Source organism: Barbus barbus (genome assembly GCF_936440315.1).
Source record: "Barbus barbus genome assembly, chromosome: 28".
Classification (NCBI taxonomy): Eukaryota; Metazoa; Chordata; class Actinopteri; order Cypriniformes; family Cyprinidae; genus Barbus; species Barbus barbus.
Window position 1 is genome coordinate 16286625 of NC_136756.1, and position 27896 is coordinate 16314520.

General features: G+C 39.2%; 2 protein-coding genes across 6 annotated transcripts; both read left to right on the plus strand.

Annotated features, from left to right (window-relative positions):
* The first annotated feature begins 645 nt into the window (after window positions 1–645).
* Window positions 646–21466, plus strand: LOC306848546 (kelch-like protein 12). Of its 4 annotated transcripts, none has more exons than XM_079383164.1 (13): window positions 646–841; window positions 1674–1912; window positions 6739–6892; window positions 9910–10127; window positions 12886–13035; window positions 14350–14391; window positions 17520–17634; window positions 17807–17913; window positions 18072–18267; window positions 18634–18792; window positions 18993–19091; window positions 20207–20393; window positions 20515–21466. In XM_079383164.1, the coding sequence occupies exons 2-13, from the start codon at window positions 1730–1732 to the stop codon at window positions 20639–20641; spliced, it is 1737 nt and encodes a 578-aa protein (XP_079239290.1). In that variant the 5' UTR covers window positions 646–841; window positions 1674–1729; the 3' UTR covers window positions 20642–21466. The 4 variants fall into 4 exon arrangements, with proteins under 4 accessions (XP_079239290.1, XP_079239292.1, XP_079239291.1 ...); XM_079383165.1 differs by having other exon boundaries at window positions 668–834; XM_079383166.1 differs by lacking the exon at window positions 14350–14391.
* Window positions 21467–22018: 552 nt separating this feature from the next.
* LOC306848547 (tubulin alpha chain, testis-specific-like) lies at window positions 22019–27841 on the plus strand. Of its 2 annotated transcripts, none has more exons than XM_079383168.1 (5): window positions 22019–22391; window positions 24005–24227; window positions 24480–24628; window positions 26468–27148; window positions 27231–27841. In XM_079383168.1, the coding sequence occupies exons 1-5, from the start codon at window positions 22389–22391 to the stop codon at window positions 27522–27524; spliced, it is 1350 nt and encodes a 449-aa protein (XP_079239294.1). In that variant the 5' UTR covers window positions 22019–22388; the 3' UTR covers window positions 27525–27841. The 2 variants fall into 2 exon arrangements, with proteins under 2 accessions (XP_079239294.1, XP_079239295.1); XM_079383169.1 differs by lacking the exon at window positions 22019–22391 and adding an exon at window positions 22826–23041.
* The last annotated feature ends 55 nt before the right edge of the window (window positions 27842–27896 follow it).

Sequence of the window (27896 nt, forward strand, 5' to 3'; positions counted from 1 at the left end):
TTGAACTACAATCATGACAGACTTTAGTCACGACAAAGTTCTGTTTGTCAAAAGATTTCAGGACTACTTTTCCCTTGAAATTATTATACAAACAGTGCTGTTCAGTTTGTAGTCCGAAAATGGAAAAATAAAGTGAAAGTGTTTCCATTGAGGTCTGTGGTTTACTTTACTTCAAGCAACAGTAATATATCAAACCTGAATTTTAAGCCGCTGTGTTTAATAAAAAACATAACTTGCTAACAAATTGCTACATAGACTGCAACTGATGTCCAATTCCTAAAGCAGTGGTAGTTTTAGTTATTTACTTACTTTATACTTTTAGTCATTTAGCAGACGCTTTTATCCAAAGCGACTTACAAATAAGAAAAAGTAACTAAAACTAAAAGTTAACACTCTGTAAATACTCTATACACACCCATTTAAGAAAATACAGAAATTAAATAAAATTGACAAATATTATTATTATTCAGGAATAGTTTTGTCTGACCGTTCTTGCGCCGTTGTTTTATAAAACAGTACATTTTATAGTGAATTATAACGCTTTTATCATAAAAGTAATTGTTTATTAATTAAATGATTATGTGAAGGCACGATTCTGTTGTTTGAGATGTCATTAAGGAAACGCGCGAGCACTGGGCTTGCAGTGCGCACGCGCGCTGGTGACGTCGCAGTGTTTTGCTGGGGATGCGCGCACACGTGAGCTCTGTTCTTTTCATTGCTGGAGTAAAATTAATTCAGTTCACACCTACGAGGGTCTCCCTGTGAGGGGTGCCATCAGACCGCCGTGTGCTGTCATCCAGTCCTGGCCCGTTTCTGTTCTGCTGTGGATCCGCTGTACGTTGTGAGTTCAAACTGAGATGTTTATGTGTGGGTTAGCATACGTTTTCAGTTAGCTTTAGCATGTAGCCTCATCTCACCTCTGTGAGGCTTAAACTCTCATGATTTACACTAACATGTTTCAATTAAGTTATGCTAATAAACATATATTAAATACGAAGAAGTGATTCCTGTTTCCCGTCTACTCTAATGCACAGATGTAGTGCCCATCACAGCCGACAGGTAGACCTGTTCTAAAACATATTACTGTTTATGTATCTACTCTCACTTTTTAAGAAGCTACTGAAAAGGTTGATATTTCCAAAAGAGATGGGAAATTAGCTGTTTCATTGAGAAACTGTAATTTTATAATTTTACTGTTTTTGCAGTTGTCATTAAGGTACAGTTTCTTTCTGTGATTTCTTTGGAAGGTATTTTTGGTTAATACTTTTTAAAAATAACATTCTCTTCAAATGATAGTGTACAGCAGTCAACTTTTAAGCTACAATACAGAGCAGATATGGACAAATATGGTCTGATATTAAAGGAATAGCCCACCCAAAAATGAAAATTCTGCCATCATTTACTCCCCTCCATGTCGTTAAAAACCCGAATGACTTTTTTTCTTCTGTTGAACATAAAAGTAGATGTTTTGAAGAATATTGGTAACCAAACAGTTTTGATTCCCATCAATTTTCATCATATGAGCAAAAAACACAATGGAAGTCAAAGGGAACCGAAATGTAAAACTCAAACACAAAATATCATCTTTAATGTTCCACTGAAAAAAGAATGTCATATTATGGGTTTGGATTTTGTGTGCATTTGGGATCAGCTGTGTTGGTTGTGTCCTACAGAAATCATCATCCTGCAGTGCCTGAGGTTTTGTCACTCCACCCCACCCCCTGTCGTCATGGCGCCCAAGGACATCATGACCAATTCACATGCCAAATCCATCTTGAATGCCATGAACGCTCTGAGAAAAAGCAACACGCTGTGCGACATCACTCTGAGGGTGGAGGGCACAGATTTCCCAGCCCACCGCATTGTGTTGGCGGCCTGCAGTGATTATTTCTGTGCCATGTTCACCAGTGAGGTAACAAATGCCCTCTATATGCACACTCATCTCTCACATTTTACACAAATCAAAGTGGTCTTGGAGCAGTCTTTTCACCAATTATGTGTCTTAAAATACTATAATGAGCTGAATTAATGTCAGTGTATTACACTGTCATTGTCACTGGGTCTTGACATGGCAGTTAGCAGACAGACTTAAACATTTTGTGCCGTAGTTCTTATTCTGAGTTATTTAAGTTCAAATATGGCTCATGATCATCGTTTCTCCTCATAATTTCCTGCCCTCTTTTGTATCAGTAAAATTGGCACAAAGGTAAAAAAAAAAAAAATCAAAGTTTGTTGCAGTTCTGCTTCTTTACAGTAGGAGGTGCAGGCAGTCTCTTTATTCTCAGACATGTTGAAGTTGATTCAGTTACTAGAGAGAACACAACACATGCTGTCAAGCTAGATGCAGACTGACTGAAAATGTTGTCACTCATCTCTTATAGTGAATGTAAGAAAAATAGTGTTATAGGAATATTATATTATATAATGGTAATAATAGTGGCCTGTAATAAATTATTGAAGAAAAAAGTTCTGTTAGTTTATTAGATTAGATTAGATTAGATTAGATTCAACTTTATTGTCATTTATGCAGAGTACAAGTACAGAGCTAATGAAATGCAGTTAGCATCTAACCAGAAGTGCAAGAATATAGTGTTTTATATACATATAAGTGCAGAGTAAGTGAAGATATGATTTACAGAATATACAGTGGAATTGCTATATACAGTATTGAGCAGAGTATATACAGAATATAAAATAGGAATGCAATGTAGGGATTGTATGTACATTATGAACAGAGCAATGTAGATTATATAGATTACAGATTATATATACACATTATGAACAGCAGGAACGTGAGAACAGTGGTAATAAATAAATACAGCTGGATGAGTGTGCAAAGTATTGATAGAACAATGTATTCTATGCAAATTAGCAGTAGTGCAATATTTTATAGAAATAGTTTACTGTGCTTGTACAGTAACAACTTTAAACAGTTTATAGTGTAATGACTTGAACGATGTGCAGTCTGTGCAAAATATGAGTAGTGCAAATGCATGTGTTTAAAGTACTGTGACCAGTGCAGTAATAAGCAGGTGCAGGTTAGATTGGTGGTGTGGCGTTCAGAAGTGTCACAGCCTCGGGGAAGAAGCTCTTCCTGAGCCTACTGGTGCGAGAGCGTAGGCACCTGTAACGCCTGCCGGATGGAAGGAGGGTGAAAAGTCCATGGTTAGGGTGAGAGGCATCCTTGATGATGTTTCTTGCCCTGCCCAGACAGCGCTTATAATAAATGTTCTCAATGGAAGTTAACTGGGTGCCGGTGATCCGTTGAGCAGTTTTCACCACCCGCTGGAGTGCTTTGCGGTCAGATGCGGAGCAATTGCTGTACCATACTGAGATGCAGTTCGTGAGTATGCTCTCAATGGTACAGCGGTAGAATTCCACAAGGATCCTGGGATTCAGGTGAACTTTCTTAAGGCTCCTTAAGAAGTAAAGGCGCTGCTGTGCCTTTTTGACCAGAGTAGAGGTGTTATGGGACCAGGTGAGGTCATCAGAGATGTGGATGCCAAGGAACTTGAAACTCGACACACGCTCCACTTCAGCTCCGTTGATGTAGATGGGTGTGTGTGCATGACTCCTAGTCCGCCTGAAGTCCACAATGATCTCCTTTGTCTTCTGGGTGTTTAGCTGTAGATTATTGGTGGCACACCATACAGCCAGGTGCTGCACCTCATCCCTGTAGGCTGATTCATCGTCATCCTTGATCAGACCTACCACCGTGGTGTCATCTGCAAATTTGATTATGGTGTTGGAGCCATAAACAGGAACACAGTCATGGGTGAAGAGGGAGTACAGGAGAGGGCTCAGTACGCAGCCCTGTGGCACGCCGGTGTTCAGGGTGATGATGGAGGAGGAGAGGTTATCTAACTTGACGGACTGAGGTCTGTTAGTCAGAAAATCTAGAATCCAATTACAGATGGGTGTGCTGATTCCAAGCTGGCTGAGCTTGGAGATCAGCTTGGAGGGGATTACTGTATTAAATGCAGAACTGAAGTCCATGAACAGCATTCTCACATGTGTGTTTTGACTGTCCAGGTGGGTGAGGGCAGAGTGAAGCGCTGTTGAGATGGCGTCCTCTGTTGACCTATTGTGGCGATAGGCAAATTGGAATGGGTCCAGTGTAGCAGGGAGACAGGATTTTAGGTGGGATGCAACCAGTTTCTCAAAACACTTGGCAATGATGGGGGTGAGTGCAACAGGACGGAAGTCGTTAGGGACCGAGGCAGTGGAATGTTTCGGTACTGGTACGATGGTGGAGGTTTTGAAGATAGTGGGGACAGTTGTTTGGGCCAGGGACAGATTGAAAATGTCCGTGAAGACCTCAGCTAGCTGCTCCGCACAGGCTTTAAGCACACGACCAGGTATTCCGTCAGGGCCAGCTGCCTTCCGTGCATTCACCTTACGCAAAGTGGAGTAAACGTCTGATGTGGAGAGAGTGAGAGGCAGTTCACTGGGTTGATGCTCAGCTTTGAGTGAGATCTCCTTATTATTTTGATCAAAACGAGCATAAAAGTGGTTGAGCTCGTTTGGGAGGGAGGCAGAGCTGGAGGGGGGCACAGAGTTAGGTGGTTTGTAATCCGTGATAGATTGTATGCCTTGCCACATACGCCGGGGGTCTGAAGAATTGAAGTGTTCTTCAATCTTCTGTTTGTGTGTGAGTTTGGCCTGGCAGATACCCTTCCTCAGGTTGGCTCTGGCTGAGCTGTAAGCCTCCTGGTCTCCAGACCTGAAGGCTGCATCTCTTGCTTTGAGCAGGAGGCGAACCTCTCTGTTCATCCAGGGCTTCTGATTGGGGAAGATTTTTATTTTTTTGTGTGTAGTCACTCTGCTCACACAGCTGTTGATGTGCTCCATGACAGAGTTGGTGTAAGTGTCAATGTTAATCTGAGAGTTTGTGGTGGCCTGGGCAGCAAACTCACTCCATTCTGTGAGCTGGAATTGATGTTGAAGAGTGGAGTCAGCACCTTCCAGCCAGATTTTAACAGTCCTTGTTGTAGGTTTCACACGTTTGATGACCGGGGTATACTTGGGGAGCAGGAACAAAGAGAGGTGATCAGACTGACCCAGGTGGGGGAGGGGTGTGACTTTGTAGGCATCACTCACATTAGTATAAACGTGGTCCAATGTTTTATGTCCTCTTGTAGTGCAGGAGACATTTTGATTAAATTTAGGGAGGACTGATCTAAGAGTGCAGTGATTGAAGTCCCCAGCAACAATAAAGGCTCCATCCGGGTGCAGGGTTTGTAGTTTGCTAATAGCAGCACAGAGTTCTTTCATAGCCACGTTAGCATTAGCGTCCGGAGGTACATAAACTGCAGCAGCAACAATGCAAGTAAACTCACGTGGTAGATAGAATGGCCTGCACTTGATAATCAGGAACTCCAGCTCAGCAGAGCAGTAGGTATCAACAATGACAGAGTCTTTGCACCATGATTTATTTACATAAATGCATACTCCACCACCCTTGTTTTTACCAGAGGTTGCTGCTACTCTGTCAGCCCTGAAGAGAGCACGTCCATCCATATGCACCACGCTGTTTGGGACATCGTTGCAGAGCCATGTTTCAGTGAAGAACATAACATTACAGTCCATAAGCCATTTCTGTGTGAGGGTCCAGATCTTTAGTTCGTCCATCTTGTTCATCAGAGACCGTACATTGGCAAGGAAGATGCTGGGCAGAGCTGGTCGATGTGGGTTTAGCCTTAGCTTAGCACGCAGCCCTCCACGCTTTCCCCGTCTTTGTTTACGGTCTCGACGCCGACGCCGAGCACTTCCGGTCGGTACGAGTGATCCGCTTGTCCGCGGTGATCTCAGTAGCTCCGGCGGGAGTTCGCTGAAGTCGAAAGGATGATCTAAAACTATGTTGGAACACTGTTTGTTGATGTCCAAAAGTGATTGTTTACTATAGCTGTAGTTCGCATAACTGGATCGCGCGAACACGAGTGAAATAACCAGGTAAATTAACACTATTTTCCAAAATCTGGTAAGACGCTGAGCCTCGCGATGTGTTCGCGCCGCCATCTTGTCATTATACTGTGTTTATTCTGTGTTTATATACTGTGTTTATTATACATTATACTGTATTATTCTTTAGGCTGGAATTTACTACAATTCTTTTAAAAAATTCTTAAAATATCAAACATGGCTCAAAATGTTTGCTGTCATCCAATTAGATTGATGCATAGTCTGAAGCTAAAAAAAGTTTGTAACCATTATATATACACTACACGATTTTCTGTGAAGTCTGTCAACTTAAATCTGCAGAGTGGCTCTGACTTTGGGCAACTGGCGTCAACTTCCCCAGACTGTAAATCTGGGCAATAGTTGTGCAGTGTATTCTTTTACACATTTTGTTCATCATGAAAATCCTCACAACTAAACAACTTTTATCAATTTTACCTGCCCCTAACCTTACCCATATCCTGAACCCATACCCGTGCCGGTAAGTTACAATGAACTGCAAAACACTTTTCCTGCTATTAACTTACATTTCCTTATTTTATTATTACATAGTAATTAAAGACACCTAATATAAAGTGGGACTGAAATATTTTCAATGAAAGTTTAATTTAAAATAGTTTGTGATAGTGTGATCATAAACACAGTGAGACTATAAAAGCAGACTAGTGAGTAGATGAGAACTGGAAACGCTAAAATGTTAACTTGCTTCCATGTTTTGGCCTACAAAAATATATCATGTTAAATATGTTTGTGTGCCGTCATTTTCTTGTTGCTCTATAGCTTGCTGAAAAAGGGAAGTCCTTTGTGGACATTCAGGGCCTCACAGCGTCCACTATGGAGATCCTGTTGGATTTTGTTTACACGGAAACGGTGCTGGTTACAGTAGAAAACGTTCAGGAGCTGCTGCCCGCTGCCTGTCTCCTGCAGCTCAAAGGTACAAACACACAAACCAGCTCAACTCACATTGTTGATTCTTTGTTATGGGATTCTAATATTACCAAACCCATTTGATTACTTGTACAATTTTATGGGTTTCTTATATACACTGAAAGTAAATAACAAGATCAGCACATCTGAATAATGCACATGAGAAAGTTTATTTTTTTACCTGTGCTGCATATGATACTTTAATTTTGGTTTATGTTACATGTGGCAGCATGATGTGATTTTGTTTCTGTTATAAGGGATTGAAAATTGAATACTCGCTGAGATCCAAGCATGATAAGGACCCACTGAGACTTTTAATTGTTAAGGAGACAAACACAAGTACAAACCTGCATGAGATTAGGGGCAATTATTGCCACAGACCTGCTATTACAGCTCGGCTGCAGAAGATAAAGATTACAGAAGAATCTGATTGATCTCTAAGAACTGAGGGGTTTTCTGTCTCCATTAAAAAATTTAATCTGAGAAAGTATGGAATGCTTTTTTAGCAAACATTAACAGATATATTTTAAGTTAATGCACACCAGTCAGCATTTAAGTTGATCTGCTTTTGAACTTGACAAGTTTTTGAGTGCTCAAGTAACAATGGTTGCACTGCTTTTTTTGCTTTGTTGAATAGAACATTAAAAGACTGTATAAAAGATTTTTTGTTACAATGTAGAAGTATTTTCTGTGAAAGTATTTACTGTTTAAAGAATTTGAGTCCTTGCTAAATTTCTTTTCTAAAAAAACAAAAAACAAAGTTGTATCGTATCTCTTCTGAATACATCCAGTTTAGCTAAAAAAAACGTACTGTAGATGTGTGGGATAAAAAAGACTGTTTTTAAATGAAAATAGGAAAAATTTTAAAATGCATAAAAATTATTAAGATACGAAAATAACATATCACATTCAGTCACTTGCCTTGGAAATGTGGTGTGCAACCAGTCATACACACATCTCAGGATTAGAGTTTAATCATTTTGTGTCTGCTGTTGTCAGTCCTCTGTCCTGTGTGTCATGTGTTCCTGCCTCTTGTGTCCATATTTGGTTTGTTTCCTGTCCTTGTCTAGTGTGATCATTAGTTCATTCTTGTCCAGCCGTGTACGTCTAATTATCTTTGATTATCCTGTGTATTTATAGTCCTGTCTGTTCAGTTTGATTTGGTCTGGTCTACTCGTTACTCCCCTGCCTTGCCCTGCCTTATTTGAAGTAAAGACTGTTATTTTGAGTTACATCCACATCTCCATGTTCCTCATTCCTCCCTGCTGTGTGCACCGTGACAGAAGACTAGACCTAAACAGTAAGCGGCGCCCACTCACCTCGTTTTGTTTTTCGTTTTGAAAAGTCTGTATTTTTTGTTCCTATTTGTTTGTGTCCCGCGGCAAGGAAGTCGCCGCTCGTCATCCCGCCATACCCCACTGCAAGTTTGCGTGGGAGTTCGGCGGGATTGCCACGAGTCCGCTGGCCACGAGCCCTCCAGCCCACCGATCGCGGGAGATATCCGCCGCCGCCCGCAGCTATCCCAAGCCAGCTGCTCACTCTTGCCCGCCGTTCGCGGGCGATAACGCTGCCGCCCGCGGCTATACCAAGCCCGTGAATCCAGTCCATATCACGGCCAGGAGTGCCGTGCCATGTCCCCAGAGTCATGGATTTTTAAATCTTGTCGTGCCCACAGGAACATTTTAATTTACCTAGTCTTGTCTTGTCTTGTCCACGGAGACTCGTCGAGGGCAGGCGTCTCCTCTAGTCATGGCCGAGGAGGCCATTCCCAGCCGCCTGCCCCTCCTGTCGCAGAAGTGGAAGCGGTTCCTGAGGCAACCCTCTGAGGGCCCCTGACTCCTCGTCACGCCCAGTATGGACCTCAGCTTCCAAGCTTGCCCACAGAAGGCTTCCTGCTCCTGTGGAGTGTCTTGTTCCTGTGTGGACTGTCCTGTCATGTCCTGTCCTGTGCGTCCAGCCCCGGAGAGCTCCTAATACCCCTGAGCTGCCCCATGGAAACATTTTTTTTGGGGGGGTAGAAGGGTTCCGGCAGGAGTGGCTGGGTTGAGGGACGAGGGCTCCAGGGCTCCCAGCTCCGCCATGGCCTCTGTATGTCTGTTCCACTCTGGAGGTCCCTGTCCTGTGTTCCTGTCCGTGTCTGTCCTGGCGGGCCTCCAGAGTTACATCCTCGTCTCGTTCCTCGTTCCTCCCTGCTGTGTGCACCGTGACACCTATTATGTATACGATATAATTATGTAACCGTTATCCAACTTTGAGATTGGAAGTGGAAGAAAAAGCTGTATATGGTTATAAAAAAGACGTGCATCGCTTTTAGCCTTCTAAGGAACACAGTGTCCTTGGAATCAAAATGGAAAACAACACGTCCCAGATACTTTTAAGATCTGGCACTTCTACCAAATTGAGCAACATGACAAGTGGAGCAATTGTACGTTGTCTGAAATGGGCGAATCTTTTCAGGCATCAACAAAATCTCTTGAGTACTCAAACTAGAGGACGTTGCTGACAAAGGTTGTGACAAAAAACCCAAAAGCCCTGTGACAAAGCCTGAAAGCTTTTTTGAAAGTACTTCATCCTAAAAGTAAAACATTTATGTTTGGCACAAACAAAATGTAGCTTGACACCTAGGTAACACCTTCCCTTCTGTCAAGAATGACGATGGTAGCATCAGGCTTCTGAGTTGCTTTGAGCGGAAGGAAATGGTAGTTGTCATTTAAGAGCAGTATAACTAGCCAAATCCCTCAGGCAAATCCGTTCTGGTCAGAGGTCGGCATTAAAGCAAAAACTCGTTTCCCAGCATGCTAAATTACCAGTGGAAAAAAGACTGTTCTTGAATCAAAGCAGGTTTGTCTGCCACACATAACAACATATCTCCAATATAAGTAATTGAATTTGTTTTTCGTATCAGCTTAATGCATTTTCTTGTTTTTCATTTGCTATTATACCTGCTGTGGATTTAGATGTAATTCTGCTGTATTTAATGCAGATAAGCCAGTCTGATGTTATTTGTGTGTTTGTTCTCCACAGGTGTGAAGAGAGCTTGCTGTGATTTTCTTAATAGTCAGTTGGATCCATCAAACTGTCTGGGAATCAGAGACTTTGCAGAAACGCACAACTGTCTGGACTTGATGCAGGCAGCTGAACTGTTCTCACAGAAACATTTTGCTGAGGTGGTGCAACAGGAAGAGTTTATGCTGCTCAGTCAGAGCGAGGTGGAAAAACTTATCAAGTGTGATGAGATCCAGGTAAGATTATCTGCATTGACCTTCTTTGCTCTTTCAGTCTGAACAAGTCAATGCCTTCAAGTGCATCTGGGAAACTTGTACCTTTGTTGGGCATTTGTCATTACAATATTCAAGTCAGAAACATACAGAAGTAGTCTAAACAAAACAAAATAATTACATTTTAAAACTCAAATAAAATCATCTGAATTCAAAATGATGGAATTGATTAATTTCTGTCACTTATTTATACATGAATTCAAAACTAAAGGTTTTTGTTACATAAAACAAATTGTGATTAACTTCACACTTGTTTTCTATAAACTGTTCCATACATCACATCTTTAAAATGATTGAAATGCAGTCTGTAAAATTAAAATAATTCATTATCATTCACTACAGACATGTTTTCCGCTCACTGAGTTCTATAGAATATAGATATGATATTATCTTCTGTATCGTCTAGAATTCTTACTTTGTCACTTTCTAAATATCGTTTGCTTGGTCATTCATGTGCTCAGAACATATAAATATGATACTTTCTACTCTTAAAGGGCACAAGCGATACAAAAGATTATTGTAGAATAGGGATGCACCAATAGGATTTTATTTTTTGGCCGATACTGATTTTAACAAACAACTATCGGCCGATACAGATATTGGTCAATTGTGTAAAAAAAAAAGGTTAGTAACATTATTTTTTTTTACTTTTCTTTGTTTATAATACTACTACTACTGCTAATAATAATAATAATAATAAAGTACAGCATTTTCTTTACTCAAAAATAAACAAATAACGAAGAGAGTCTTGATCTGGTACTTCCGCTTAGTCATAGCCAATACAGCATCATCTTTTCTACATTTTAACCAAATGTATTAAACAAAAGAAAAAACTGTAAATTCTTTAAAAACATGTATTTTACAAGTATTTTTTCAAGATTTTTTAAAAAATGTTTGCAGCATGGATTAAAACAAATGCTACTCCTATAAGCATTTTGAGAGGAAAAAACAGCCTAAATTAGTAGCATTTTATTATTACATTCAGATATCCTATAATGTAGGATAAATAAATAAAAGCAAAATTACAAACACAGGCTATTTTAGTTCCCTTATCTCCACAACAAATCCTCTGAAGTTGTATTTAGGCTAAATATAAGTGTCAAACCAAAATGAATTAATTTAAAAGCGAAGCTGAAGCCTACCTCTCTCATTCTGCATGAATCCAAATGTTTCTATATTCACAACTTATCTGGATGCTAAAATATTATTTATTAGGTTAACTATAGGATTTGTTGTTCAGTCACATTATCGACGTAAAACATCATCCTTCACATGTAGGCTATATCAGCAGTGAGGCACGCACTGGTCACACTGAACAGCACAGACTGCGTTACAGACTAGGCTATTTAAATTGAGCACTGTTACTTTGTTTCTTGAACTGTATTTTATTTTGATAATGGACAGGCTTCGATGTCAAGTTAGAAAAATTAGTTGTATGTGCGTGTGAGGCGGCAACACGATCACTGCATTGTTTTCCCAATTGTTACTCCGTAATTTATGGTCATACCAACGCTGGTTGGTCATACAGATGGAAGCAAAACATCATTCAAAACTGTAAAGCTTTTGCAAAATAAAGAAAATGACTTTCTGCTGTCTCGGTTTCGTTTTTGCGAACTTTGCAGCGCGTTACAATTATCCGAAACTCAGCACAATTTTTTCTTTCATTTTGTTAATCTGTTAATGATTTAAGTGAAATATATTTTGTGTATAGGCATATATTCCATTTTTATGTAACGTTAGCCTATATAGTTTTATTCTGTTTTCTCACGCACCTGCAGCGCTTCTGTGACCCTGTGTGAATCCGTGTTGTACACTATCCTGCCATTTTTGCTGGTTTCAAACACACAAAAAGCTGCATATTACCTGCCATTCGTTTTCACTGAAATGTAGGCCTAATGCTTGGCGGTTCGTGACATTCCCAGATAAACTAATGCTGGGGCATTGCCATTGCAACTTACCTATGATGAATTTACAGCTGAGCGTGGGCATTCCACTCGTTGGATACGTCAGCGTCACATTTGCATAGGCCATACTATGCCGTCTGACAAACTATATTTTGCACAGATTTTTTTTTTTTGGCATGTATTTAATTATTTTGCCCAGATAAAAATGTTGGATTATGCAACAGACATGCAAATCCTTGTCTCCATGCAGTTAATTAATAAACCATATCGGCACTTTTCATGCTATTTCAGATATGCCGATGGCTTTAAAATAATCAAATATCGGCCGATAAATATCGGTGGCCGATACATGGGTGCATCCCTATTATAGAATGTACTCAATAGTTCACACTTACTGGTCAGAGTTAGACATTAATCTGCAAAGTTTGTACATAGGAACCAGTTCAAACTGGTTTTGAACAACATATTTGGCCACAAGGTTGAAATGGTGTTTCTTTTGTGTTTGAGACTTTTAGCCGCTTTCAGTAATGAAGAAAATGCAAAAAACACAAGTGCAGACTTGTAACCCTGCTTTTTTTCTTGTTTTATACATATGGACTCTCTCAAACAAAAAAACCTGCCTTTTGTGTTGTTAAATTCCTGTGTCTCACCACCGTCCATTTATTCTAAAGGTGTACAGTAATTACAGTGTTTGGACTTAAATTTATGGTTACTTGGAGAAGGCGCAGATCTAAAACCATGAAAATTAAAAGCAACAAATAAAGTTAGTTTTGCTACAGGGGTTTCTGCCTGAACAAATCTGTGTGTTATGTGTGTAGGTTGACTCAGAGGAGCCTGTATTCGAGGCAGTTCTGAACTGGGTGAAGCACAACAGAAAAGAGAGAGAGCCATACCTGCCCGATCTGCTGGAGTATGTGCGCATGCCGCTGCTCACCCCACGATACATCACTGATGTCATTGATATAGAGGTCAGATTCTGCTAATCAAATACATGCTGACTGCATGAATGCATCGAATGCTGCAGTTAGAAGAAAAGATGTTTAATGTTCATGGAGTCGACATCTCCACCAGTGTATTTGAATTGAATTTATTGAAAGTATAGCCCCTTGATATGTAACAAATTAAATTTCTTTGACATTTAAATCTCATTTAAAAAGTGGGCCTTAAAATCAGAATCAGAAAGAGCTTTATTGCCAAGCATGCTTGCGCATACAAGGAATTTGTTTTAGTGACATAAGCTTCCAGTACACAGAGACAAGAACACACAGACAATACAAAAAAGATAAGAATAAAAAATGCACATGTAAATATAAATAGATTAAAATTGAAAAATAAATAAATTGTATGTACAGTTGTGCTATAGATGATAGAATGGAGTAGAATAGAATGAGATGCAGGGATGTGTTAGAATGGAGGTGATAACAAATAATATAAGTTTAATGCACATTTTTATTGCATAATGTGGGGAACATTTAACTGTTCTTAAGGTAGATTGCCTGGGGGAAGAAACTGTTCTTGTGCCTGGCTGTCCAGGTGTTTGTGTAATAGAACATATATCAGGGGTGTACTCCAGAAAGCACGGTTAACTTACTGTCAGCTAAACCTGGAATTTTTTAAGTTTAAACCTTGCTTATGTGGTTCCAAAAAACGCGTCTAGGAGTAAGTTTATTCAACTGAGAGTATGTTCCTCGTTAAGACTCGAGACATTCTCAACAGAGTGATGAATCGTGGAGTCACTATGGAAACGGATGCTAAGAAAAAGTGCACCATGCTGTTTCTTTCTTTCTTCATTTGTTCAGTGGTCGTTTACATGCTTAGTGCATATCGCCACCTAATTGATGGTTGTGCAATCATTTTTCTTTTTTTAATCCTTGAGAATATGAATTGTTGTTTGTTTGATGATAATTATATATTAATATAAAATATTTTAAATTGTTCTCTGATATCTACATAGAAGGTATGTGGCTTAGTTAAGGGCAAAAATTATCCAGAAAAAGTTTTACATGTCCATTTACAACCCTAGGATTTCTCCCCAGAATGAAACAGTCTATTATTGGCTTATGTGGAAGGGTCATGAATATTAATATTGAGCTCTGCTCTGATTGGCTGTTTCACAGTGCGGCTATGTTGAGCTCTGCTCTGATTGGCTGTTTCACAGTGCGGCAGAGTTGAGCTCTGCTATTTACAAATGTTGTGGGCGTGACTATTAGTGATCCCGACTGTTACGTAACAGTCGGTGTTATGTTCTGATTTGCCTATTTTTTATTTTTTTTATTCACGAGATTTCCATAAGAAGGAGGCAACAATGGTGTTTGAGGCTCACGGTATGTCATTTCCATGTACAGAACTCTTATTATTCAACTATGCCAAGGTAAATACAGTTTTCCATTCTATGGCACCTTTTAGAGTCATATCAGATATGAATTTTTATTATAGAAATACATTATAGAAAATGCCAATCCATGTGTGAGATGATAATATAAAATGTAATAAATATACTGTGCCCCCCAAAAGTATTGGAACAGTAAAGATAAAATTGTTCTGTTGACTGTGGAGTCAAGACATTTGCAAATATGATTAAAAGATGAATATGAGACAAAACTACAGAATGTCACATTTTATTATTAGCTGTTTCAACACATATATGTTTTACCAAATAAAAAGCACTTTTAGAGTTCATCCCACTCATTGATGTGAGCATAAGTATTGGGACAGTTGAACATAAGGCAGATATAAAAGATTAAAAGCTATTATTTAGTTGCAGATCCCTTGCGCACAATCACAGCAGTGAGTCTGTGACCATAGACCTCACCAGACTCTTGGTCTCATCCTTTGAAATGCTTTTCCCAGCCTTTAATGCAGCCAATTCCAATTGTTGCTTGTTTTGGGGAGTTTCTGCTTTTACTCTCCTCTTCAGCTGGTGAAATTCATGTTCAATCGGATTTACATCTGGAGATTGACAATCTAAGACTTTCCATTTCTTTGGTCTTATAAATTCCTTGACTGAACTGGCAGGGTTGTTTTGGGTCATTGTCCTGATGAGACCAAGGATGAGACCAAGAGTCTGGTGATGTCTATGGGTCACAAACTCACTGCTGTGATTGTGCACAAGGGATCTGCAACTAAATAATAGCTTTTAATCTTTTATATCTGCCTTATGTTCAACTGTCCCAATACGGCTAATAATAAAATGTGACATTCTGTAGTTTTGTCTCATATTCATCTTTTAATCATATTTGCAAATGTCTTGACTCCACAGCCAACAGAGCAATTTTGCCTTTACTGTTCCAATAGTTATGGGGGGCACGCGTGACCTTCTGACAAGCCGTCAGTGGGCGTGACAGATAGCGCACAACATTATATTTTATTTATATTATATTAACACACATTATATTATATTATATTATATTAACACACACATACATACATATATATATATATATATATATGTATGTATGTGTGTGTTAATATAATGTTAATAAAATATAATGTTGTGCGCTATCTGTCACGCCCACTGACGGCTTGTCAGAAGGTCACGCGTGCGCTGATGGCTCTGAAGTGAACTAACCCTGGAACATAACCTGCTCCTGCTATCTTCAGAGAGCAAGTTACTATGGTTACTTACTTACCCTGAAATAACCTGATTTTGGAACCGAAAGCTGAGGTTATCCGCTCACTTATCCTCAAACATAACCAGGTATGTCACATAACCTGCTTTCTGGAATACACCCCAGATTTGTGTGTAAAAACACACAAACAAAACAACCATACAAAACATGTACACACTACAAATATACAGAACAAATGAAATGTTCAATCTGTCCCCCACACCCACAATCCACAGCTAAATTACAACAATTAACATTATACATGAGTAATATCAACATGAGACAAATGAAAAACATACAAAAGTTAAGATAGGAAAATAAAGATAGCCTAAAGCAATAAAGGGAAGTAATAGATCTCAAAGAAAGAAAAATAATTATTTCATAACTTGAAATGTAGAGCAATTACACTGCCCTCTAAAAGTCTGGAAACACCCCAACCTTCCTAAACCAACAAGACAATGACCCCAAGTACACTTCCAAGCTGTGTAAATCCTATTTGGAGAGGAAACAATCAGCTGGCATCATATCTGTCATGGAATGGCCTCCTCAATCACCAGACCTCAACCCAATTGAGCTACTGTGGGAGGAACTGGACCGTGATGTCCGAAAGAAGTGTCCAACCAGTGTGAATCATCTTTGGGCAATCCTTCAGGAGGCTTGGAGTAATATACAGTATCAATTCAATGATTGAATAAATGCTCGGATGCCCAGATTATGCAAAGCTGTAATAGCTGCTAATGATGGATATTTTGATGAATCGAAAATTTATGAATTGAAAACTGTTTATGTAATAAAATGTTTTCGTAGTTTGTGTTGTCACTCATCAGTGCAAAATTATCACAAATTAAAAAGGATTCATGCCAATATTGTCCAAAACCCCACTTTTCTAGGGCGTTTCCAAACTTTTGGAGGGCAGTATAAGTGAACATAAAGTAAACACAATCATGTTCTATTAAATATATAATCAATCTGGGGCATTAAAGTAAGTTCATGATCATTCCAAAGACCAAGATATTTAAATGAATCAACATTATCAAGAGGTAAACCATCGTCAAAAGTAATATTCAAATCAAATTGAAAAGAACAACAACGTTGTGTACCAAACATAATTCAACAAGACGACGACTTATTCAGTATAAGTATATTGAGTTCAAATCAAATTTGAAACAAATCAGAATTAGTGATGTAAATAACAGTGTCATCGGCATAAAGATGTAGAGAACAATTTGGGCATATTTGAAGTAAATTAAAAGTTAATCAAAATAGAAAAAAGTAGTGGTCTTGAACCTTGAGGAAAAACCTTAAACCAAACCAAAAAGAAGAGCATTTTTATTTAAACCAAGAGAATTCCGTTTATCAAGAAGGTGATGATTGACCATATCAAAAGCCTTAGAAATGTCAATAAAGGCACCTGTGGAATCATTCGTGAATTTTAAAAGCAGTTGTAGTAGAAAAGTTAGGTCTAAAACCAGACTGAAATGGAGAGAGAATACTTAACGAGTTAATATACTCATACAATGATAGTTGATTAAAAATAAGTTTCTTTTTAAAAAGTTTCTATTAAAAATGTTGTAATAGAACAAATAATAGAAATCGGACAATAGTTTACATCAGATTATTACCACAAAAAAGGAGTAACTCTTGCACATTTCAACAAGTAGACAGAGAAAAATTAAATCAGCAAGAGCATACATTAATACATGGGTAGTAGATTTAACAAATTTAGCATTCAAGCCATCAGGACCAGCACTACTATTTGTGTGTATAGTGTGTTTATTTTGTGTGCATTCTTGCATGATATTTGTACGTTGTATTGAGTGTTGTGCATGTTGTGTATGTTTTAGCCATTGATACGCTGCAGTCTGCCTTGTCGAGACTTGGTGGACGAAGCAAAGAAGTTTCACCTCCGCCCAGAGTTACGCAGCGAGATGCAGAGTCCTCGAACCCAAGCAAGACTCGGTCTGATGTCTCTGTGTGTTTTCAGTATTTAGGCCTCAAATTGATCCTCAGTGTATATATAAATCATTGTCAGTTCACTCTTTCGCTGAATTAGTTTTGTGTGTCTTAACATGTTCATGATCTTCTTGTGAAGCCTTGTATAACTACATTTTGACATTGGAATGGGTTTTAGGTGCCAAAGAGGTTCTCTTGGTAATTGGAGGATTTGGCAGCCAACAATCACCCATTGACGTTGTTGAGAAGTATGATCCAAAAACCAGAGAATGGAGCTTTCTGCCTGTAAGTTATATGTTGTCCATTGATTAAAAACATTTGCACAATATCAGTGAGCAACAGTGCCACCGAAGCATGTCTTTCTGTGTAAGTGTAACGCTGTATGAATTTTGACAGTAATTTGACCAGCAGTTTATTTGTCTCAAAACATATTTATGTTCCAGAACATTGCAAGGAAGCGACGTTATGTTGCCACCGTCGCCCTGAATGATCGTGTCTATGTTATCGGTGGATACGATGGCCGATCACGCTTGAGTTCAGTTGAGTGTTTAGACTACACAGCAGATGAAGATGGAGTCTGGTACTCTGTCGCCACAATGAATGTACGGCGAGGCCTTGCAGGAGCTACAACTCTCGGAGGTATCTATTCAGAATGATGACATGATGCTGTTTTCACATTTGTAGAGTTCTAGTAGTTTCATTAGGATTCTGGGTCAAGGTGGGTTGCGTTTATGAAGAGTTTTAAGCACATGAGCTTTGAATAAAGCAGTACAGTTCACATAAGCCTGAAACTGAATCTGACAAACAAACGAGTTCAGTGAGTCTGAATTATGTGGGTTTGGTGGATGTACAGCAGGATGATTTTCTTCAAACAATGTTCTTAGGCTACATCGCCTGAAGCGCTTCTCTTTTGCAAGCTGGTTGAGCAAACCAGCTTTGTGTCAAACAAAATGTTGTTATTTTCAGAACTAGTCATGATTAGACTTTTTATTTCTTCTTTCACAGATATGATCTATGTTGCTGGTGGATTTGATGGTAGTAGACGTCACACCAGCATGGAGCGTTATGACCCCAATATTGACCAGTGGAGCATGCTGGGAGATATGCAGACTGCCAGGGAGGGAGCAGGACTTGTTGTAGCCAGTGGACTCATTTACTGTTTAGGTAATGTTTTGTTTGTTATAGAAGGTAAATTAATATGACTGGAAGTCTGTGGCTGTTTCTTTTGATCGTCTTGTGCTGAGAATCCAGAAATACAGTTGCTCATAACTAGTAGCATACATAATGGCAGGAACTCAGAAGGGCTTGGCACAGACATGTAGCTTTTTAGACATGGTAAACATTGTGTTGTGTTGTGGATTCAGGTGGTTATGATGGTCTGAACATCCTGAATTCTGTAGAGCGGTATGACCCTCACACAGGACACTGGACCAGCGTCACTCCCATGGCCAACAAGCGCTCAGGTACACTCACATGAGAATCCTTTTTAACATGTTAAAGGGATAGTTCACCCAAAAATAAAAAATTACTTCATGGTTTACTCACCCTCAAACCATCCTAGGTGTATATGAATTTCTTCTTTCAGAAGAATACAATCAGAGTTGTATTAAAAAATGTCCTGGCTCTTTCAAGCTTTATAATGTCAGTGAATGGTGGTTGAGATTTGTAGCAAAATAAAGTGCATCCATCCATCATAAAAAGTGCTCCACACAGCTCCGGGGGGTTAATAAAGGCCTTCTGGAGCAAAGTGATACCTTTTTGTGTAAGAAAAATTTCCATATTTAACTTTATAAACTATCATTGCTAGCTTCTGCTAACTGTCATATGCGTGTTCACGAGAGAAAGGCGTTAAAAATAAATGCTAGTCTCACAAAAAAACAAGTTTTATTTACAGCAAAGGACGACCAGTCTCCTCTTATTAAAATCCTTCAACATTTTTCTTTGTAAATTCTCATTTTGTACTTCTAGTTCATGACCGATGTTTTGTTTTGCTCATTCCTTTGCGCTTCCGCGTTCGTCATTTCTCACCCGGACTTACGCTACGCCTACATCATCCGCTGGAACCCCACTCTCTTGTGAACACGCATACGACAGCTAGCGGAAACTAGAGATTATGATATATGAAGCTTTAATTATGGATATTTTTCTTACACAAAGGCATTGCTTTGCTTCAGAAGGCCTTTTATTAGAAGAAAGTCATATACATCTGGGATGGCTTGAGGGTGAATAGATCATGGAGTAATTAAAATTTTTGGGTAATCTATCACTTTAAAACATTATCATATTCTATAACAGGAGCCAAGAAATGTTTAAGTGAATAGAAACATTTCTGCGTATCGCATGTTGCATACACTACCGTTCAAACTTTTGTGGTCGGTAAGATTTATGAATTTGAAAGAAGTCTCTTATGCTCACCAAGGCTGGATTTATTAAACAGTAAAAACAACAGTGTGAAATTATATATGGAAGAGACAACAACAAACGTTTGCCCTATATAAACTTTTTTATTATTAGCTTGAGATCAAACAATAATTTGTAGATCTTCACTGATATATACTGTGACTGCATTCATCTACAGGGGCTGGTGTGGCTTTGTTGAATGATCACATATATGTTGTCGGAGGGTTTGACGGCACAGCCCACCTGTCTTCCGTAGAGGTGTACAACATCCGCACAGACTATTGGACCACTGTGGCCAATATGACCACACCACGCTGCTACGTAGGAGCCACAGTCCTGAGGGGCCGCCTCTATGCCATTGCAGGGTAAGATGTCAATATACCATGGTAGACTCTTCTTTATTGGGTCTTTGTCTTGGTTACCACCAGAAAATAAATGAACATCTTAATCTTTTGCTTTGATATTGCATCCGTGTTCTTTCTGCAGATATGATGGGAACTCACTGCTCAGCAGCATTGAATGTTACGACCCTGTGATTGACAGCTGGGAGGTGGTGACTTCAATGGCAACACAACGCTGTGACGCAGGAGTTTGTGTGCTCAGAGAAAAATGAGAAGAGATTTGATTCTGACATAGAGGCGCTTTTTATATCTAGACGCTGGAATCTGCGCTCCACTGCTCAGCAGAGCATCAGATCCCATTACCAGCGTTTTAATGACTCTTTCCTCTTTTTGGATTCAAGTTTTGTTGCCATCTGAGATCTCAGTCCTTGTTTTCCCTTAATGAGGGAAGTTTATGATACAGTCAACATGTGTGTTTCGCCACCATGTTTTTGTCCTCTTCATACAGACTCTGTGATCTTTGGTTCCCTGTGAGATTCACTCAGCTGGGTCCTTTAAAGTGCAATATAATAATCTACTGGTGTCAAAATGTCTCGGAGAAGAGACAAGTGTGTGTATGCCTTACTGCCCAAGTGACTGAAGCCTTCCTGAAGAAATTAACATTGCCGGTTTTATCAGGATGTGACAACAGAGGTGCTTTGTGTAATCTGTGTCAATCCTGTCTTTGACGTCTGTTTTGACAGTCATCGTCATCTCTGGTTGCTGGGGCTCCTCTCATTGACTCGACCCTTTATATACGTGCCTGAAGCACCAGGGATTTTTCCATCATCGTGTACAGAACCATCAGTGAGAAATCATGAAGCCAGTGTGCTAGTGTTTTAAATGTTTAATAGTGTGAATCTGAATGGACAGGTGAATTTAGATGTGCTCTCTCAGTGAAACTGTGTCATTATATACTGGAAACTGACCCATTAATATGAATGAAGGATGATTTGCATGGTGGATGTTCTGCAGTATATCATTGATGTGGTATGCAGTTTTAATAGTGACTTCATGATCAAGACAATAAAGGAAAAGTCTGTTTATCATGTAACACAATTGAGGTTTCACGTCATCGGCTTGAGAAGATTTATTGCTGCACATCCTCTGCCAAAATTACTAAAATATTTCAATTGCTTTTTGTACTGGGCCTGGTAATCTTGCTGTTATTTCATACACCATTTAAAGACCCTTCAAAATAGTTTTTCTTTTTTTGTGCTGACATATTCCTACTGAAATGGGAAATTTGGGATGATATGTATCTAATGCCGTCTTCAAGTGCACCTGGGCAACTCATAGCATTCAAGAGAGGCAACATGGAAGTAACGTAAATAAAGAAAAATAATTTGATCAATAACCAAAAAAACAAAAAACGCACTGATTTTAAAATGATGAAAAATATTCATTTTTAAGACTTATTTATACATGGTATCACTGCCTTTTTGTACTTTAAACAAACCATAAAAGTTGCGTGATTAACTTGCTAGTTTGTTTCTTGCCCTGTATAATGTTCCAGAAATTTTGTAAAGAAAAACTGTCGAACAAAAATACCTGAAGCACTTGAGAGGAAATTTGAACCTCCCCTTCTCGTGAAGAAGAAAGACTGATACGAATAAGATATGAATCATTCAGTTTACCGATAACCCGGCCATTTTCTTAAGAAAAGGAAAAGGTGGAGACATGGGAAAACTTTCCTTCTCGAGAACGATTGCAATACTTTCAAATCTAAAGATGAGTGTTTGTTTACACCAATCGAATGGCGAGGAGGTTGCTGCTGGCCAATCGCGCGCTGCAGCGGGTGGTGTGAGAGCGCACGCGGTTATATAGACTGAACCTCGCACTTTGGTCCCTCATTGCTGTGTTGGCGGAGACACGTAACGCGTCTGCACTCAACGGAGCTCAAAAAAGACTTTTGGTGATTTTGCACCGAAATACTTTAACGCTTTCTCAAAAACTTGATCCCAGGAAGCCCAAGTAAAAATGGTAAGTGCGATTCTAAGCTCTAAAATATGAATACTTTACAGCTTTAATAATGAAAGTCAAACGTGGTGTTTTCCACCGAAACAAGTTATTTTTGAAGTTGCATTTTATTTAATTGTCTTTTAATTTAGTAGTTGTGTGGCTGTAGTTGAAACATCTTAAAGGCCCAGTTGACTGAAATGTAACAGTTCTGTCATTCAGTATGACTTTGGCTCTTCCGAGGACTACAAAATAACATTTTGGAAAGACTGACATGTTCACGTTCAAAAAGATGCGACTGAAGCTGCGAACCTGTAAGAATCTTACAGGCTTGAAATGACATGAGGGTGATTTAGGTTTTGGATGAACTATCCCTTTAAGACATCGAGGCTACAAAAGTTACTTTAGTCACATTATCAACCAACTTTACATAACCGCAAATCTTTTATCTGCCCATCTCTTCCGTGTCTTCGTTTTCACGTGAAATATGTCGTGTGCGCTATGCAGGAAGCATGACACTTTGTAATCGACCTTTGAAAGCGAATTTTTTTTTTATTAATACATTTTTTTCCCCAAGGCCGGTATGTATGATTGAATCGTAATCTGATATAACTCAGAAGCTGGCGTGAGGAATTCGTGGAATCCCACCGCAGAGGCCACTCGCGCGCGGTCCGGTAAGAGCGCGAGGCTGGGGGATGGGAGTCTGCTGACTGCTTTTCCTCCAACTTCTACAGACTTTTACCCCTCAAGATACACTTGTAGCGGTCATTCTTTTTAAAGTACCGTTACTCGTTTTGGTCGTTGCTTTTGATGTTGGCGGCTGAATAATAATTCTCTTGTTCCTCTATTGTGCCATATTTCAGGTTATTGGCTCCTTCCTGTCGCCCATTTTGTGATAAAGCTCGAGAGATCAGAAAATGTGCACTTTACTACTTCTAACCTTAACATGAAAAATATTTATTAGTCATCTTGCCAAGTAGTTGAATCCTTTTCCCCTCTGTAAAAGTGAAATGAATGGTGACTGAAGCTGTCAATCTAACATCTTTTTTTTGTTCCACTGAAAAAAAGTTACACAGGTTTGGAAAATTCCTGAATCATTCTTTTAACACGAGGAAGTGAAATGCATCTCACAAATTATTTGAGAGATTCAGGAACTACATATTTACCGGAGATTAGTCTTGGAAAGGTCTTCAGATCACACCAAATAACGATTAATTCAATCACTAAATGCAAGAATCACCTCTCTTTTCCAGGTTTAGGTGGTTCCTTAGTGCAGTTTAGTCTGACCTTTCAATTCCACTTAGTGATTGAACTGTAATTATAGTTTCAAGTTTAGCTGCATGAGGAAGTTAGGACTTAAATTAGAGTTTCAGCTTGCAAGGTTCAAGGTGGATGTTGCCAACATTCAGTTGACTCCAACTTGACACATACTACTCACATTTTTAAATTTATTAGCTGCCTGGCAAAAGTGTAACCGCTTGGGACACAAACACATTTTACATTTAGGTTTTAAAGAAAATAAATAAAATGCCTTCAACATTGAGAGTGTAGCCATCATGTACTAAGATGACTGGGTTTATGTGCCTGAAGCAAGCAGTTGGTTGGCAGCCATTTAAAGCATCTTTTTCTTTGTGCAGCGTGAGTGCATCTCCATCCATGTGGGCCAGGCTGGAGTACAGATTGGTAATGCATGCTGGGAGTTGTATTGCCTGGAGCATGGCATCCAGCCTGATGGCAACATGCCGAGTGATAAGGCCATTGGTAGAAGAGATGACTCCTTCAACACTTTCTTCAGTGAGACTGGCTCTGGGAAGCATGTGCCACGAGCTGTGTTTGTGGATCTGGAGCCTGCAGTCATTGGTGAGGGCTTTTATTTTTTTGATTGGTGGTTTAATGAATACAATTGAACTATCAATCATCATAAATCCAAGCTTCTAGCAAAAAATTCTTGCAAATCAGTGTTTTATTACACCTGAAATGTTGAAAGTAACGTGTGTGTTATGTCCAACATCCAGAGTAGTTGTAAATGTAAGGTAAAGTGTAAATGGCTGGTTTTAAGTTTTAAAGAGCTGGATATCAAAGAAAAGTAAAATGTATCTATGTATGTTGCAGATGAGGTGAGGACTGGAACCTACAGACAGCTGTTTCACCCGGAGCAGCTCATCTCTGGGAAAGAAGATGCAGCCAACAATTATGCCCGTGGCCACTACACCGTTGGCAAAGAGATTATTGATATGGTGCTGGAGCGCGTCCGCAAACTGGTATGAAAACGGGTTCCGATTGAGCTACAGAGAAATGCAAAGTAGCAATGCACTAATAAGACCATACAAGTATACATGTTATGGCCATTGTAAATGCCTCAACTTCCTTCCAAAAGTAACAAACAAATATAATGAATCTTTTAAAATGCTACTAGTGAACTTGGCTGTCACAACTTTATGTACAGTGTGAAAAATTAATATTTTGATGTTCACTAATGCATTTCATTTAAATTGTTTCCTTTTTTTTTTTTTTTTTTTTTTTAAAGAGTAATTTAACTCCCCTTAACTGTCACCGTCCCGTATACGGGACACCTAACTTTACTTCAATATATTACCATTAAATCCTAATCTAATCATGACAAACTATATATCATTGGAAAGGTCCAAGACTCCTAAATGGATATTTTACCACTGTTTGTTGTTAAATTATGTAGGAGCAATAATAGATTAATTTATGACAAGAGCGCACCTCAAAACATATACACCATAACAGGAGCTCTGACCTTTTGACACAAAAATTCTATTCGTTTCCTTTTTCCTATCACATGTTTTAGTAATCATCATATATTATATATCATTCGAAAGCTTAAAATCTCAAAATTCATCCTGTTAAAACCGTTTTGAAATCGGATATTGCGTCACCATAGAAATGGTACTTTAAAATCTTTTAGCGGGCTCCTCCCCCTTAGTGGGAGGTGTCATATTCTAAATGTATTACGGTCTTATAGAATCAAAACTTTATAATCTTGACAAAATGCATATCATCGGAAAGGTCTGAGTCTCAAGATTCCGTATTTGGTGGTTATTTTGTGATAGGCTTAAGAGTGAGAGAGAAATTGATACATTTGTGACAAGTGCATAAAAAAAAAAATTAAATGGGGTTTGAATGGCACCCGGTGGCTGTTTGTGGTATAACGCCTAAACAAAATTGCATAGTAACCTCAATTTTTATTTTTTTATTTTTATCAACTTCAGATTTGGAACACAATTTATTTAGACATATGGCTTTAATTTTATGCCAAATTTGGATTAAAACATATTTTGTAAAATTATTTATTTTATATAATATATAATAATAATAGTACCGTACATGTTATTTACAGTAAATTTAAACTTTTATAACTTTTTTTACTTTTTTGAAATTATTTCACTTCTGCAATCTGCTGATTGTCTTCTTTAAAAGGAGACCCACCTTAGGTCTGTATTCAAAAGCATTCATGAATTATAACAATTTAACTGTAAATAGTGCACTTTCAAGTTTGTTTTCAAAAGGGGGGGGGCAGTTAAGGGGTTAGTTTTAGATGATGGTTAAGGTAATCTGAATGTAAAAGTGAGTGTGCACAATTAAACCAATACAAACAAAATTAATACTGACTGAACTGGTATTTTAAAATTAATTTAGTCACGCGTATCTCGTTCTTTTAACACAAGGAAGTAAAATACATTGTGCAAATAACGAGGTACAGGGAACTGCAAAGTATGGATGCACTTTTAAGCACATAATAGTATTCATATGTATTTGCATACACGTGTATATACATGCATACACATACTTTTTTTTTCTTTTTTCTTTTTTTTTCCCAATCAAAAGATTTCCCCCTCATATCCAAAACCGGTATGACTTTCTTCTGTGGGACGTAAAAGATTTTAAGGAATACTGGCAACCAAATCATTTGTTACTGTTGACTTCATTTGCCCAGACGGAACCATGGATACATTTAAAAAGATATATTTTGTTCCACAAAGAAAAATTGCTATTTTAATTTTTAAATGATTAAAATTGTGGCATTTAGACCAATACATCCGATAACGAGTTTTTTTTTTTTTTTTCTCCCCTAGACAGACCAGTGCACCGGTCTCCAGGGTTTCCTTATTTTCCACAGTTTTGGTGGAGGCACTGGCTCTGGTTTCACATCCCTTCTGATGGAGCGTCTCTCAGTTGACTACGGCAAGAAGTCCAAGCTCGAGTTTGCCATCTATCCCGCTCCTCAGGTTTCCACTGCTGTGGTTGAGCCATACAACTCTATCCTAACCACCCACACCACCCTAGAGCACTCTGACTGCGCCTTCATGGTAGATAACGAGGCCATCTACGACATCTGCCGTAGAAATCTCGACATTGAGCGTCCCACTTACACCAACCTCAACCGTCTCATCGGCCAGATCGTGTCCTCCATCACCGCTTCCCTGCGCTTTGATGGCGCCCTCAACGTTGATCTGACCGAGTTCCAGACCAACTTGGTGCCATATCCCAGAATTCACTTCCCCCTGGTCACATACTCCCCCATCATCTCTGCTGAAAAGGCTTACCATGAGCAGCTGTCTGTGTCTGAGATCACCAGTGCCTGCTTTGAGCCATCCAATCAGATGGTGAAGTGTGACCCCCGGCATGGGAAGTACATGGCCTGCTGTATGCTGTATCGTGGTGATGTTGTACCTAAAGATGTGAATGCCGCTATTGCGAACATTAAGACCAAACGCTCCATCCAGTTTGTGGACTGGTGCCCAACTGGATTCAAGGTGGGAGAGATTGACGAGACCATATTTAAAATGTTCTTTCTTCACACTTTTATTAAACTTAATGTCTCCTCTTTCTCAACAGGTTGGCATCAATTACCAGCCACCTACAGTGGTCCCTGGTGGAGACTTGGCCAAGGTACAGAGAGCTGTGTGCATGCTGAGCAACACCACTGCTATTGCCGAGGCCTGGGCTCGTCTGGACCACAAGTTTGATCTCATGTATGCCAAGCGTGCCTTCGTTCACTGGTATGTCGGAGAAGGAATGGAAGAGGGAGAGTTCTCTGAGGCCAGAGAGGATCTTGCCGCACTGGAGAAAGATTATGAGGAGGTTGGCGCCGAGTCTGTGGAGGATGAAGAGGAGGGAGAGGAGTATTAAAGATGCTTTAGGCTGAACTGACTCCAGTGTACAGTCAGAAGAGAAACTGGTCCTACTTCAGCACTTACAGCAGTATTTGCCTCTCCATTGCGAAGCTGCCTTATGAATGCCCAATGATGGGGAACAAAGCCCTGATGTGCGTTTATAAATGTTCTGTGGTGTTTCGTTCTTTTCTATACCTCTATTCTGTCTGATTTCAAAGAAACGAGTTGCCAAAGGCATTTCTGTCTGTGAACACTTTTTGCTTTGTAAGCTGTCTTTGTCTCAATCATGTTGTAAGTGACTGATACAGGTTCAAAATAAACTGTCAAACATTATGCGTATTGATTCCCTAAATGCATGAATTTATTAGTGTTGTGAAGCTTTAGCCTT